Source organism: Strix uralensis, chromosome 15 (assembly GCF_047716275.1).
Source record: "Strix uralensis isolate ZFMK-TIS-50842 chromosome 15, bStrUra1, whole genome shotgun sequence".
In the NCBI taxonomy this organism is placed as follows: domain Eukaryota; kingdom Metazoa; phylum Chordata; class Aves; order Strigiformes; family Strigidae; genus Strix; species Strix uralensis.
In genome coordinates, this window is record NC_133986.1 from 10540326 (window position 1) to 10556063 (window position 15738).

The 15738-nt window shown below is 40.6% G+C and overlaps 1 protein-coding gene across 5 annotated transcripts in view; it reads right to left on the bottom strand.

Moving 5' to 3' along the window:
- Positions 1-10040, bottom strand: part of LOC141950260 (uncharacterized) — a 43788-nt gene extending 33748 nt beyond the window's left edge. For all 5 annotated transcript variants that reach the window (XM_074884847.1, XM_074884846.1, XM_074884848.1 and 2 more), the window contains exons 1-9: positions 9951-10040; positions 6427-6484; positions 5618-5761; positions 5225-5371; positions 3985-4107; positions 3132-3299; positions 2575-2760; positions 981-1103; positions 679-792 (exon numbers count right to left, since the gene is read on the bottom strand). In XM_074884847.1, the coding sequence (XP_074740948.1) occupies positions 679-792; positions 981-1103; positions 2575-2760; positions 3132-3299; positions 3985-4107; positions 5225-5371; positions 5618-5761; positions 6427-6471 (1050 nt within the window). In that variant the 5' untranslated portion in view covers positions 6472-6484; positions 9951-10040. The remainder of the gene's footprint in view (positions 1-678; positions 793-980; positions 1104-2574; positions 2761-3131; positions 3300-3984; positions 4108-5224; positions 5372-5617; positions 5762-6426; positions 6485-9950) is intronic.
- Between the last annotated feature and the right edge of the window lie 5698 nt (positions 10041-15738).

Consider the following 15738-nt stretch of genomic DNA (forward strand, 5'->3'; position numbering starts at 1 on the left):
TTGAAACTACTTCTAGTAAGATTTTGATTCTGGCAGCCCTCTTGGTAAGTTGAAAATTTGTTGGAAATAGTATAGCTAAAATGCTGGACCTGGCACCCCAGACAAGCTATAAAGCATCTGATTCAGCAGAGTCCCAAAAGCCTAAGACTGCAATGTCCTTTTTCGACGCTGTTGAACTGAAGCAGCAGCACTGAAGGGCTACAACCAGAGCTCATGCTAGGTGCTTAAACACCAAGGACCTTGATTAGGTATTGCTTTTGCAATCAGTAGAAATACAGCAAAAGGAAAGGCACACAATTAGCAAAACGCTCCCTTTGAGGGGAGGGGGAAGAAAAGCCTCAGTTTTGGGGCTCACTGCTACCTCTAACTAGAGAAGCTGAAACCTTTTGACAGCAAAGTCTTCCCCGCATGGCAAGTTCCCAAAATAAATCAAGACAAACTATGGGTGAGTGTTGAAAATTTTGTATTTCATGGACTTTACCTCTCCTCTAAGTTAATTTCCTAACTGGAATTAATATTTGTTTGTACAACTATGGTTGCATTATTAGCCTATGTCAAAGCCTCCCAAAGAACTGCCTAAAAATTTAACGCGAAACTGTCTTTCGTGCACAACCAAACACCTTTTTGAACTTGTAACAGACTTGATGAGTTTAGTTGTGCACGGATGCTATTTCTTACTTTCAGTTGTTGGTCCTTGGCATCCAGTTCTTTTTGCAAGACATCTATCACCTGTGTCCTTCCCAGCATAACTTCTTCCTTTTCATGGAGCTTCTGTTTCAAGGCCTTTAGTAGCTAGAAAAAAAAAAAAACAACAAACAACACACCAAACCCCACACCTTTCAGAAGAGAAAGAAGAAGACTTATCTTTATTTTCCCAACCAGATATCTAAACTATGCCACAGAGGTTAGCAATTATATGATTCCAAATTCCCATGTCTAACTAAATCAAAGCAAGCTATCGAGTTTCCAAAGCAACATACCTGTTCTAGGTCAGCACTTGCATCAGATTTAGCAGCTAATTTAAAGAGCTCCTGCTCATGCTTTTCTCTCTGTGCTTCTAGTTCCTTTTCCTTCTCCTGAATAATATTTTGAAACACACGTACCTAAAAACACATAGAAAGTAAAATGAAACCAGTCCACAAAGGTATAGTAAAAGTACACTGAATTATCTAACTAAAGGTACAGCAAGATACTGTATTCTATCTTAAGTCTCAGTTTTGCTTCCACTTAACAATAAATATAGTAATCAATCAGTGATTACTGATGTCAGTGGTGCATGCAGATAAACCTCCAACTTACATTAAACTTGTCTTAATTTCACAACAACAAACTTTAAGTGAGAAGCACAGTACCATTCATTTTTGTTTAACATCACTGATCTTCACCTTTCTTTTTTGGATGTCATTGTTCTGAGACTTCTAATTTCTAAAAGATTACACTAATCATGTTCATTTCTAGCAAGTTTCTATCAATTAAGCCCAAATGGCAGCTTTGAAACCTAACTGCTTCCTCCTTAGAAACTTGTATTCTACTTTAACATGTCTTTGTTAGCTATCTTAAAATTTTTATAAGAACTGGACGTAACTTTTGGAATCTTGCTAATGTTACTTTGAATAAATTCACACGAAGTCTTACCCAGATTTATATTTGAATGATGACATTGTGCTCACCAAAACGGCTTTTACAGTCTCAACTGTTTGTCTTTTTCTTTCTTTCCTGTATCATAACTAATTCCCTGTGTGCTACTGAACACATGCAGTCATCTTCAGGATCAAAAGTAGCATTTTTATTATAGATAAAATAAACTCAGGCATCAATACCGAGATGAATAGTTTCATACATGGTAGAACTCAAATACTGAGAGATCAGGCACATCACATTAAAATCTGAGATTTAGCTTCCAAGGGAGTTGGAAGAGCCTGGTAACATCAAAGAATGGATAACATACTCCCTTGTTCCACCTTTTTTTTTTTTTTACATATTATTTAACAAGTTGTTGTTTTTCTTGGCCTGTTAATCAGCTGCTAACTTCTAGAACAGTTTCCTATTAAGCATATCAAATGTCTTCAGCTATTTTTCAGTCAGGAGGAAAACACAGTATTTTCCCATGCTACCCAGTGTGCCACAGACCTCACGGCACTAGTGAAAGTGATCTGCCAAAGAGCCATTTGTGCAAGAGCGGTTACAAGAATCCAAAAACCACTACCAGCCATCGCATGTTTACAATGTTTGCACCTTCAGGTACACTGCTACAAGAAAGAGATGTTTGAAGGTTCTTCAGCTGGAATTCTGCACAACTCATTTCACTGTTACACACCAGTTCCCCCATGCCCAAACACCAGCCACATCCTTAAATTCCTTTCTTGCACAAAACTTTCAACTTCAATTATCACCAGTACAAACCACCTACCACTTGGTTATTCTCATTTCATCTGATCACCATATAGATCTTTACTCAAGAATTGTCCAAAATTAAAAATGGCATTTCTTAACTATTGAGATAGAAACACTATAGCCAAGATACCACTTCTTCCACCAAAGAACGTAAATACTTTTTACAGTGTGTTTACTTACATTTTCCATATATGTAGCTTCTTCTCCTTGGAAACGCTCTCTTTCTTTGCTCTGAATATTTTTAAGACTCTCAATCTGTTCCTGGAACAAGCTACATTTTTCCTCACTGTCTCCAACCTTTTTGGTAAGGTTCTGAATTAGAATCTGCATGCTTTGTAGTGATGACTCTTTAACAGCCAGCTGATTCTTTAGAATGCAAATCAAAAGACAATTAGAAGAATAGACCCAGAAAAAAGATAAAGCAATCACCGTAAAGCTACCTCCTAGCCCTTCCCTCAGTTAAAGCAACATTAAACACAAAATTCAGGTTTGGTTTTAATTTGAATGAAATTTGTCAGCAGATTCTGAAATCAATACTAATACACATAAACGGTACTGACAAAAGAAGCAAATATAGATCTACTAACATAAATGAAAATAATCCATAAAGAATTTTTATTCACATGAATGACTGCAGGGGATTTGTGCTTCAGAGAAGGATCCACCATATAACGCATCAGAACTCGTTGATTCCTTGAAACCTCTGTGGAGATTTTAGATTTGAGCTGCTAATATACCTTCAATTCTTCATTGGGCAAGAGCATTTCATTGGCAACACCACTTGATCCACACGCTATCTGTAGATCGATGATGTAAGCATCTCTTTCAGCTAACTTCTTTTCTTTCTCTGCCAGCATGGCATCCATTTCAGCCCCACGACAGCGCTGGGCCTCCAGTTCAACACACTGAAAATGAAGAGATAGCATTGCTTGTCATCTGTACTTCCATCTACAGCACAGAAGAACAGTTTGCACTACTTCCTTATTGCCTGTTTCAGGGTACCGAAAAACTTATAATCAAATGTATAACCTGGTTCAATTTTAAGTGTAATTTTTAATTACTGAGCTTTTCTCTCTGAAATTCTGCAGCATTCACATTTCTGCAACTTTCGACAGCCAACAGTCACACCCACAAAACACATCACTGCACAGAACAGCTACAGACCGTAACGTGAAATCATCCCTTGACTATATTTCTTCCTGTATGACTTATTTTTGTGACAAGAAAAACTGATGCAAAACAGGATTTTTGTTCAAAATACAATATTTAAATACAGCATTAACCCACAAATTTCATATTTGTGTATTCTATCCCATTCATTTTCAAGCGACTACAAAAGCATGCTTGAGGATTCACTCTTCACTGAAGACACAGTGACAGAATTCTCACTGCCTTTGCTCAGTCAGGTTGTAGCACATAAACCTCTCTGTCTACTCAACAGAAAACTCTCTGCATGTCTGTTTAGTAATATAACATATAATTAAATATATAAATATATTAAATACAAATATATTTAAATAAACACATTTAAACATAATCCTACACCACAAATGTGAAAACCCACACACTTAGCTTTATATAAAACACCACCTTTTTTTGCAACTCTTCATTTTTTTGTGTGATCTGGGATTCTAGTTCTTCTATTCTCCTTCTCAGTACTAGTATTTTCCCACGATTTGCTGCAGCATTTTCCTGGTCACCATCTTTTGATGCCTGCAAAAACAGAGAGTTTTGCATTCTGTCAATAGGTAACACCTGACTTCTGTACCTCTACTATTCAAATAATACTGGTAAGAAAAAGCAGACTTTACTCGTGGTTTGTATTTCAGTTCTCTCATATATTACATATTCCATGTAGACGCTAGACAAACTGGCCACAGAATTTATATCACACTTTTAAAAATCTTTGTATTTAAATTATTAATGATAATTATTGCTGCAAAGTGGATCAAAACATGCAATAAGGGCATTCATTTCCTCTAGCAGTTGGAACCCATATAATCTGGCAAGCGTAGTCCATAAAACTCAGAGGGGAAAAAAGTGTAAAAAAACCTGTTCCTAAGCACAATTTCCAGTCAGAATTTCAGTTTGTGTAACTACCGGGTTATAGAAATTATTTGGCATTACAAAAAAAATCAAGTGCAATTGCTAATATGTTTTATTAGCAAAGTAGATCAGCTGCATAAATACGGAATGTCTTCAAGGACACCTAGGGACTTCAAACTGATCTGTTTCTGTTCCCTTTCAGCATTCCTTTAAAAAACAAATTCCCTAGAAATATTAAAGCCTCATGAAAGTTATTTTAGAAGCTGCAAGAAGTCAAAATATGTTATTCTGAGGAAATACAAGTCTACTCACACAACCACACTACCACAAACAGACTCAAGAATCTTTGTTAACGGTAAAACACTGGTCACTTAAATGAGACATTCCTACATTTAATTCATATTTTGCCACCAAGGACATTTTTATATTTCCATTTTTATCTTGGACATTAAAGTAACAAGTGAGGGTTTTTTCCATTTCTTCTTGAAAACCTACCTTCCTGATTCACACGTGTTAAAAGTTTGAGCTGCTAATAAGATGAAGATCAGTAAGAATTTTTTTACTAAACAATTTGAAAGTTATGTACAATTTTCTAAATTGCTATAGAAAGATAAAAGAATTAAATAGAAATGCACAGATGGACTGACAGCACCCGCAGTCTACCCTGGTCCTAATCTGATGCAGCTCAAAATTTGAATCTCAGTTCCACATCCAAGTCCAGCAAGCAAAACTGTCTACAGCCTTACAGAAATTATGTCTGCTTCAAAAATTTAAGGACACTTACTTTCTTCTGTTCTGCTTTTGCCTCTAAGCCTCCTGATTCTGATAACTGTTTCTTAAGTTCTTCCAATTGTGAGGTTAATGATGCAACCTTGGCTTTGTTTTGCAACTTCAACTTGGAGAGTCTGGCATCAGCAGATTCCTTCTCCTCCTACAAACACCGTGAAGGACCAAATTAGCTAAATGAACAACTGCATCCTTCAATTATTCCACGAAATTTAAAAAAAAAAAAAAAAAAAGAGAGAGGGAGAAATCTAGAGCTAGGTTACCAAAAAAATCTTTCCGCTAAAGAAACATTATAATGTCACATGCAACAGGTCTGCATATACGAAACAACCTTCCTTTCATAGGAGGGTTTTTTTAAACAGTCTTTTTGACAAGAATACACACATGGTACCTTTAACTGAAGATCTTTTGTTCGAAGCTCAGCATCCTTCTCTCTGACAAGCTCCTTTAGCTGTGTTACCAGCTGTTCAGTACTCGTCAGCTGTTCAGCCAAATCTGCCACCGACATGCTTCTTGCATCTTGCGAGCCTGCAGCCTGCAGACATTCAATATACTTTGAACAAACAAAATGGTGCAGACAATACCGCTTCTGCAAAAAAGTCTTCAGTTGGTGTTTGGGTTTTTTTTTAAAAACATTCAGTAAATCTTATAAGAGTGCAATACTAAAACTTACATATACTATATGTACCTATACCAGACCGTTTTCAGCAAGTTTTATAGATACATCAAATTATAAATCTTAGGAACTGGTTTAGCAATATTTGTTTGAAAAACAGCAAAACCATCAAAGCATCTACGTATCTAAAAGTGAATTTCTTCATTTACTGGATCTACATTGTAATAACCAGTAGTGTTACTGAACCTAGTGGCAATATAATTTTGATACTGAACATACTATACACAAAACATTAACTTGGGATAAAGCTTATGTAATTCCCACTGATGTTTTCTTAAAGCAAGATAAGCCTAGTGAAGAGGAATCGACCAGCTCTGTTACATGCAAGAGATTAAATACCGAGCAAACAGGAAGCAAAAAGCCTACCTGACTTTTACAGTCCTAAAACTGAGTCATGGTAAAACTAGTTAAGCAACTTATTTACAAAAGAGCAAATACATACAATTAGTATATTATCAATTAAAGATTCTCTATGCTAGAAATTTGTAAGAAAAAAATAATTTTAATAGTAATTCAATACTTACTACGCTTTTGGAAGGAGAATCATCTCCATTACCCCATTTCCACATAGTTTCACGATGGCTATGAAAACATAAATGAAATAACACCACAGTAAATATCAGTGATGCTCAGATAACTGTAATTAACTCATACTTCTCTTTACGTATTTCACTGTAAAATGCCAGAAACTAATTTGTTTGTTCAATTCTGACAGCATCTCTGATCTCAACCACGTTACTAGTTAAGAAACAATGAAATTATGTATAAAATATGCATTATATGCCTTTTCTAAAACACTGCTAGTCAGTAAAATGTCAACACTATCACAAATAAGTCACAAGTGTTCCTTGCTTCTTTTGCGCACAATCAAGTACCACAAATTTCTAAATGGCACCAAAGCACCAGACATAATTACAGTTTCTGATCATAGAAAGCTGTAGCTTCCTAATAAACACAACTGTAGGCCACAAAAAGGTTTTATAGGCAAAATCCTAAAGACTAAGTAGGTACAAGGCAGCTCAAAGGTTAAGACCTTTACTGAGTAATAGTGGCAAAACTGGCTGAGGAAAAAAATGAGCAAAGTCTACAAAATAGCCCATGCAGTAAATTCCAAATTGCGTTTTAGGGATATAATCTAAAAGAGCAGACTAACATATCTTGCTTGGCCTCTGGATAATATTCCACATAGCAGCACAATGGGAGAAGAGAAGCTGTACCTGTTCAGTAATTTTCACTCTCACTAGCAACATCCAGAGGAAAATAACATGTCCCTCCTAATCTGTACTACAGACTTCTGAAATATGCATACACAGATCAGTCCTGAATTTGAAAAACAGTTTACAACAAACATTAGCACATATCTTATCTTAAAGTATTGAATTTGGAAAGCAGTTTATAATAAACATTAGCACATAGCTTATCTTAAAAAGTATGCAGAATGATAGCAGAGGCTGCTTCTAAAGCTGTTTATCATTTCAAAGCTAAAACCAGGAATCACAGACTGCAATCTATGGCCTACATTATCTACAAGGCCAAACTGGATTATGCTAAGTCTTTTCTAACATTAAAATCAACAAACAAGCCATGGGCTTGGGGATCAGAATTACAGAACTTGTAAGTAAAAACTCCTCTCATAACTCCTCCAGAGCTGTAGCATTAAATCTGTTCTCAGCAAAAAGCTCATTTCCAGAAACATAAAAGGGTTACCCAGGTACAAATAGGACAAAATGACTCACTAGATGTAACGTGGTAGTAGATTTGTATTCAATTTATGAATATTTCAGCTTATTTCCAGCTCTGACTGATGCAATCACTTTTACTCACTTCATGAGCCAACATTCCTACCTGAATACCATAACTGCTACTTTCTGATGTATTTTTATTTACATCACAGACACTACATATTGATGAGTTTTCCAAATGAAGCTGGGAAACAAAACTGAGCAGACTTTCCTTACCCAGCATAAAGTCAACCAATAATTGTTTTTGCTTTTCTTCTGGGGTACAGACAGCAAGTTAAAGCACTGAAGCTGGTGAAGCTGCAATCTGAACACTGGACCGCTCGACTCGATCCCTTCTCTTTGCAGTACATCTGAACAGAATTCAATTAACTTTTCTATCACCTTTTTCCTTCCTTTGGCAGCCTATGTCCTGGACATAGCACTACCAGGCATCAAGCATAAGAGAAGCAGGGAGTCCAAATTAACTGTGCTACCCTCTCTGAAGTTTTCACAGTGACAGATAATTTGTCTTTCTAAGACAAACTTCTAAGGTTCACGTTGCTTCATCACCGCTAGTACCTCATCCTGCTCTTCATCTTGCATATGTTAGTGTGCTGACAACCATTCTTTGTCATCCACTACACACTCATTTCCACCAATCTCTTCTCCACTGAAGTACAACAGGGAGGATACTCAAATCTTTCACAAATTTCATGAGATACAACAGAGGCACATTTAATTTCATGAAACAAGTTTCTTCTGATGCTCGAAGTACGACTGAGGTTTTGACTCTTATCACAAGAGGATGTTATCAAAAAAAAAAGTCCCATTGGCAGCTTTGCCTTCATACTCATCCATTCTGTTCTCCCAGCACTAGCTACAGCCAAATCCAGCTAAAAAAACTAACTATGTATTATTCATCTGAGTAGTTTCCAGCCTACTTACTGCCCCTGAGTCAGATATCACAGGGCCCAGCACGAGGGGCAGTCAGGAGCACACAACTGTGCACAGGACAGATTTCAGCAGCAGCTCATAAGCGGTCACAGAAATCCCACAGCTTGAGGGTGAGCAATCCATATGGTAAAACATTGAACTGCATCGTTACAAATACCTATCTGGATGACTACCCAGGCAGAGAAACAATCCACTGACTCCCACACAACTACCTCCATTTGTCTGACTTTCCCCACAACTATTCCAAAATTGCTGATATAAAAAATGGCTTCAAAGAGCACTCATGTGAGTTCTCACTATGAAGTTAAGGTAGGACCTTTCCCCCTTCCCTTGCAGACATACAGACAACGGAAGAAAGCCCTGAGGCAGAACTCCACTCCTCTTACTACCCAAAAGGTAAAGGTAATCCCCTTTCTCCTTTCTTCCGCAAGACTACAGCGGAGAAACAGACAACAGCAGAAGTGTGTAAAAACTTTCCTAGAACAATTCTGTGTTTTAAACATGCACGCTGAAAGAAAAGCATTTTAACATAAGTATTTTCTTCTTGTATCTGCACATTTTTGCTTTTACCCTTGTTTGACAGCTTGACAAGATGTTGGTTCTTCCGCTGAATGAGCTAAACATGTTTTCAAATGGTCTGTGCCATCTATGACTTACAAACTATTGGATCAAAACTGCACAAACATATGACATACAGCAAAGAAGTACAAACACTAAAGCTGTGTTAATCAAACCACAAGCACTCTGTAAAGTTAATGTAACAGTACATTTATATAGCTATTACTTGTCTATTATAAACGCTATTTCCTAAGAACACTGACCACATTTTCGTCTTAAAAATACTGTACAAGGGAAGTAGTGTTTTGCAACAGTGCACCACTGGAGAAATAAGAGATCAGTGCTGAGCCGCCAGCAGAGCGCAGGTGCATGTGGGGCGCAGAGAATCAGCTATTTCGACCACAGCAGCGGGTGTAGCTCCTTCTGCCTGGTGATTCTGCAGTGCAGTGCTATCAGCAGCCTGTGACAGCCCCCCCGCCCCGTGTTCGGCGGGGCTCCCCGAGCTGAATGCCTTAACCACCGCAACCCCCACGGAGGGGAGCACCTTTTAGCCCGGTTCAGGCCCAAGCACAAGGCGGGGGACATCTCCCCCACGGCCCCCGGCTGAGAGCGGACTGGCCGGGAGCCTCCCCCCTACCCGCCCCACCTCCCTGGGCACGGCCTGCTCTGCCCGCGGCCCAAGGGGCTCCGGCTCCCCCCGGAAGGCGGAGAGAGGCCCAGAGCGGCCCGCGCCCTTCACGCAGGCCCAGCAGATCCTGGCGGACGGCAGGGAGGGTACAGAGCCCATCGGACCGAACCCCAGCGGCCCCACTCACCTGCGGGGTGGCGGTGGGGCGGCCGGGCCCTGCGAAGCGCAGCCGGTCACCGCCGCCTCCGCCTCCGCCTCCTCCGCCTCAGCGCGGCCCCCGCAGCATCCGCCACGCCCCGGCGGGAAACGTCACTCGGCGGCGACAGCACCCCCTGGCGGCGCGGAGGACCGCGGTCCGCCCGCACCCCGGCCGGCGGCGATCGCGTCGCTCGGGTTCCCCCCGGGACCCCTCGGTCCCCCCGGGTCCTCCCGAGCCCCCCGCGGCACCTGCCCCTCGGAGGTGATGGAGAAGATGTCCTACTCCGCCCAGCAAAAGCCTACAGATGTTTTAAAGCCCAAGGGACTGCAAAATGTTGAAAATGCCATCTTGGCAAGCAAATAAAACCAAAAAAAAATGTTACCTGAGGAAAAAAATGACCCCCCAAGGCGATTAAAAAATGAGGTAAAGGTAATTATTCAGTAGAAGAGAACTGAATGATCGAGCAAAGGTTGAATGAGCTGGTGGTACTTTCCCAACCTGATGAAGACTTTGTATAGGGAAGAAAGGTGACCCTGCAAAAAGGACCAGAATATCTTCTGTGTGTATGGGACTCTGATAGCAACAGGCTTGAATTTCAGCAAGGAAGATGAAGTTAAGTATTGGGAAAAAATGAAGCCCTGTGATAAATTTTCTGTAGAGAGAAGGAAGTTCATTCAGTGGAGGTATTTAAGGTTAGTAAGGGTATAGGTGCACATAGCGTCACAAAAATTCACAATGGGCCCGTGCTGACCAAGGAGAGAGGCTAGGACACAACATAGAGAAATCCAAGAGTCAATAGTTGATGGGAGTGAGGTGTCCCAGCCAAATTGGGCCACCCCAAATGTGGTTTACACAGGGTCCTTACACCCTTCAAATGTTTGGGTACAACATGATACCGGCATTATCTTGGTTGCTCAGGGGCATCTTTTATCCTTCACGGACAGCTCTAAGCTTCCAAGAAGCAAAGTCCTTCTTTCCAGGGCCGGGCTGTCCTTTAGTTTGTTACACTTACACATGAACAATGCCAAAGCCTCCAGTAAAATTCCACTACCTCATTACATTACAGTGTATAATGTGAACCTATATGTATACTAACAAAGTTAAAACACTTTCATACTGTAAAGAGTGGTTGCTATATAGGTAGGGAAGGGAATTTTCATTACAGTAGTTACATTGATCTTGCTTTCAGCAAGAGGAATAAACTGGAAGTCCTCTTTCTAATAGGAAAAAAGAAAACCACCTCCAGCTTTCTATGGAGTAGAACATACTTAAAAGTACAAAAGCAAGCTGTACATTGTGTCTGACCGCAGCAGCTTTTGTATTTTGCCTCCTGTAATAGTTTAGATAGTCAATTTTTCTGTGTGCAAACTGCAGCTTTCTAGCAGTATCTGGCACTGTCTGGTTCCTGGCATGTCCCAGCTACAGCCCCAGAATTTCCCAGACAAGCATCTGTTCATCCTATACTACGTGGAACAGAGAATAAGCCTTAATTTACAGAAGACTACAACATTAAAATGACTGGGAACAGGAAGGAAGAAATCCAGCAGACTTTAAAAGTGATTAGCTTTCAAGATGTGGTTATTATTTTAATCACTTTAATCTTTTCCTGGTGCAATGCTGCAGACTCTGTCTTCATTTGTTTCGGATGCGAGCTAAATGGTTATACTGGGATGTGGCGTGTTCTCATCCATGTCTTGACCACTTAGTAACATGACAGCTGATGATGATGGGTGCCTGAAGTTCTCTGGAAGACATTAGCATCTCTGGAAATAGGAGTCTGAGCATGAAATGAACTGCAGCATTGTGGGCTTGAATGTGGCGCAGAGCGCTCATGAGAATAAAGGCTTCTTTTGGGAATCATCCAAATGGGAAACAAAGCACTGTGTTGCACCCTCAAGACACCGTTGGGCTAGCTAGTGATTCAAAAATTTTGTGCATTTTAATGAAGCCCAAAGGGATTTTGGATCCTTAAAAAGCAATGGAAACTTTTAGGCCAGTGTTCTCATTCTTACACTCACCAATTAGTTCTCCTCATGCATCCAGCAGAGCACAAAGTCAATTTAGGTTTGCAGCAGTCTTCAAAACAAATACCAGAGTGCATCTGGCCACAACCTCCATCTACTCAACCTGTAACCTCCATGATTTTAGCCCCATCCTGCAGTGTCTCCAAAGCCTTGTTTGTCTTTCTCCAAACCTGTCCGAAAGTAGCATCTCTGAATAGCTGTCAGAAAATGAGAATGGATGTGCTTCACTCTCATCCTTAGTCACCAAAGTGGTGTAAGTGGCTGTTTTAAATTGTATCAGACATCAAACCAACACTGTGCAGTGAGGAACAGTGAAGTTATTGTTCCTGAACAGCAGTAGTGTGCCATGAATAACTCAGCTAGAGTCAGAACGGTGCTGGGATCTGAATCCCAGGGCATCTAAGCCAATGCAAGACTCCTAACCACTTAAATAGAACCAAGATTGGATCACATGTAGAGATTTTCATATGCAGGAGGGAGGGTTGAGATGCAATAGTCCAAAACATAAGTCCATCTATATTCGGGTAATTTTTCCTCCTCCTTCATTTCTGAGCAGAGATTTTTCTGCATTGTATCTGCAATACTGAAATTCTGCTAACAGCCATTGTTACAGCACAGCCATCCTCATCCATAGCTAAATAAAAACCTAGGGCTTTGAGGTAAAACCAAGAGCAGCAGAAGCAGAAGGTATATGCAAAAACAGACCAATATAGAAGGCTTACATGTAAAGAAAGATCAGTCTCTGAACAGAGCCTGCCCTGCAGTCCCTACAGGAGGCAAGAATTACAGAATTTTCAGCTCTCCTATATGGGGATGTGCATTAGTGTTGCTTGGGGAAACACTCTGTATTTAGGTCCCCGATGCTTCGTGTTTACACCTGGATCATCATCTTAATTGGCTCTTCAGAATTACTTTTGCATTTCAGAAAACTTTATTTTCTGAAACTTTGCTCCAAACATTTTTTTTATTTGTTCCAGTTAACTGAAAGAAACTAAGCTTTTCTAGGCTCCAGAACTGTTCTTTCTATGCTGTAAGTTGTCGCACTGTAATAATCAGTGCAGCATATAAGCCAGTAAAGATAGTATCATCTGCAGGTCTTTATTGTATCCCAATGTATAAATTATTCTTGGAAAGATGGGAGTGGAAATGACAACCTGCTTCTTCCGACTATTCCACAGCCAAATTAGTTGCTCTATTCTCCCTCTCTAAAGTGCAGAATGCTGTTACCACCATCCTGTTAGTGCAATATTAACATTATGTGATCGAGTCAGAAAGTGTGGTGTACTAGTTTCTGCCCAAACACACATGGGCATTTTATAGATAACGATGGCTTGGATGTTTAGGTGTATCTTGAAGCCTAACTTCCCTTTTATGATACCTTGGAACTGACTGTATTGCCCAGCAAGATGAAGCCGCTTGGAGACATCTAGAGATTCAGACACACTAAACTTTATTCCAGCTGGAGAAACACTGCTGTTATTGAATGCATTTAATATTTATATAACAGCAGTATCTAGATGCCCCAGTTAGCGCAACAGTGAGTTACTTAATGTGCAGTTCTCTGTTGGGACTACTTTATTTTCTTAGCAATTCCTCCTCCTTTTTACAAAATAAAAGCTCCTCGCTGGTCAGCCTCCTCACTTCTCTCACTCCAACAAGCAGTGGGAGGAAATTGCTTGCTCTGCCTATATGGTTTTTCCCATGCATCTGCTTCTTTTCACAATTTCCTGCATCCTGAAATAGCATGGAGACATCCCACCTTATCTTTGATAAGTGATGGTAAAACTAGAGAAGGTCTTCAGACAGGATAAAGTAAAATCCCTACCAGGTACATCGGGCTCACCTTCCCACCAGTTCTGTGGGGCTTCCATGCTCTCCATGCCCAAGTTCAAGTCAAAGGACAGCTAGTCATCACCACACAGAAGGCAGAAAGTAGGAGGAGAGATTGAAGGAGGAATTAATGGCAAAGACAGATCACAAGAACGAATTTCAGCACACACCGCTTGCTGCTACTGCAGCTTCCATTTGCTAGCTCCTTCTTCATATGCTTACAGGGAAAAATAACTCCTTTGTGAACTTGTGCCTCAAAAAAGGGAATAATGGTTATGAGAGCAATGAATATTGAGAATTAGATGCAGGGAAGAATGCTGTTTGATGGTTAGATGGCCATTAGTGTATTAATTATGTCTATTGGCAAAAAAAGCATGCTCAAAGGTAAATAGCTAAGGATGAGGGCTTAGTCATGCCACTAATTCAGAACAGAGCAAACCATTTAGATAATTACAAAACAAAACAAAACAAAAAAAAAACGGGCACAAGTGGCAAGTTACCCAGCACTCACTGCAGAGAGCAACAGGCACATTTGCTCAGTAATACAGCAGCTCACCCTGAATCTATTTTGCATTATTCTGTATCTTACAGGACACAGCTAAACCACACAAAATATCTGGCACCTGCAAGTCCCAGTGGGGATGGCCTAAACTTCAGAGTCTCTGGGGTTCAAGCCCCATTTTGTGACACCAAAGACTGGGAATAACCCCAGGCACCAGTACATGCTGGGGGCTGACCAGTTGGAAAGCAGCTTTGCAGAAGAAGACTTGAGGGTCCTGGTGGACACCAAGTTGAACATGAGCCAGCAATGTGCCCTTGCTGCAAAGAAAGCAAGTGGTATCCTGGGCTGCATGAGGCAAAGTATTGCCAGCAGGTATGGGGAGGTGATTCTTCCCCTCTGCTCAGCACTGGTGAGACCACACCTGGGGCACTGTGTCCAGTTCTGGGCACCCCAGTACAAGAGAGACATGGACATACTGGGGAGAGTACAGCAAAGAGCTACCAAGATGATGAAGGGACTGGAGCACCTCTCCTGTGAGGAAAGGCTGAGAGAGCTGGGACTGTTCATCTCAGAGAAGGTTCAGGGGGGACCTTATCAATGTATATAAATACCTGAAGGGAGGATGCAAAGAGGATGGAGCCAGGCTCTTTTCAGTGGTGCCCAGTGCCAGGACCAGAGGCAATGGGCACAAACTGAAACACAGGAGGCTCCCTCTGAACATCAGGAAACACTTTTTCACTGTGAGGGTGACTGAGCACTGGAAGAGGTTGCCCAGAAAGGTGGTGGAGTCTCCATCCTTTGGAATATTCAGAAACCATCTGGGCATTGTCCTGGAAATTGGCTTTAGATGCCCCTGCTTGAGCAGGGGAGTTGGACCAGATACCTCCAGAGGTCTCTTCTGTCATTTGGTGACTTCCCACCAGTCCTTCAGTTCCTTGTAATCAGCTGTTAAAATTGGAAAAGAGCTAAATTCCAGGCCATCCAGTAACAGTGCCATAATTAGAAATAAATAAGAGCCAAGAAATTATCATACACGTTAACCCTACTGTTACATAGAGTGAAAAATCATTGACTTAAGACTAGGGATGGATATAGAAGCGACCAGTCACAAGACTGTACCAAGGCTATACGCACAAATGACCAGTTACTGCTACAGAAAGTGTTGTAACAACCTAATGAGGGTTGTTTGCTCTGTAGCTCAAAGATGGAGCTGTCTTTAAAGTGTATGCAAACCTGAAGCAAACCCAACTATTTGCACTGATGCAATACTTGTATGCAGAATTGATCACTGGCACCCCACACTGTATTGTCTTACTATCACTAAATGGAATTGTATTTGATCTAAGGCTTTGATGGCTCTGGTTACTCATCTTCGAGGGCTGGCCATCAAATCTGGATGTAATACAGCAGCAGTAGAAGT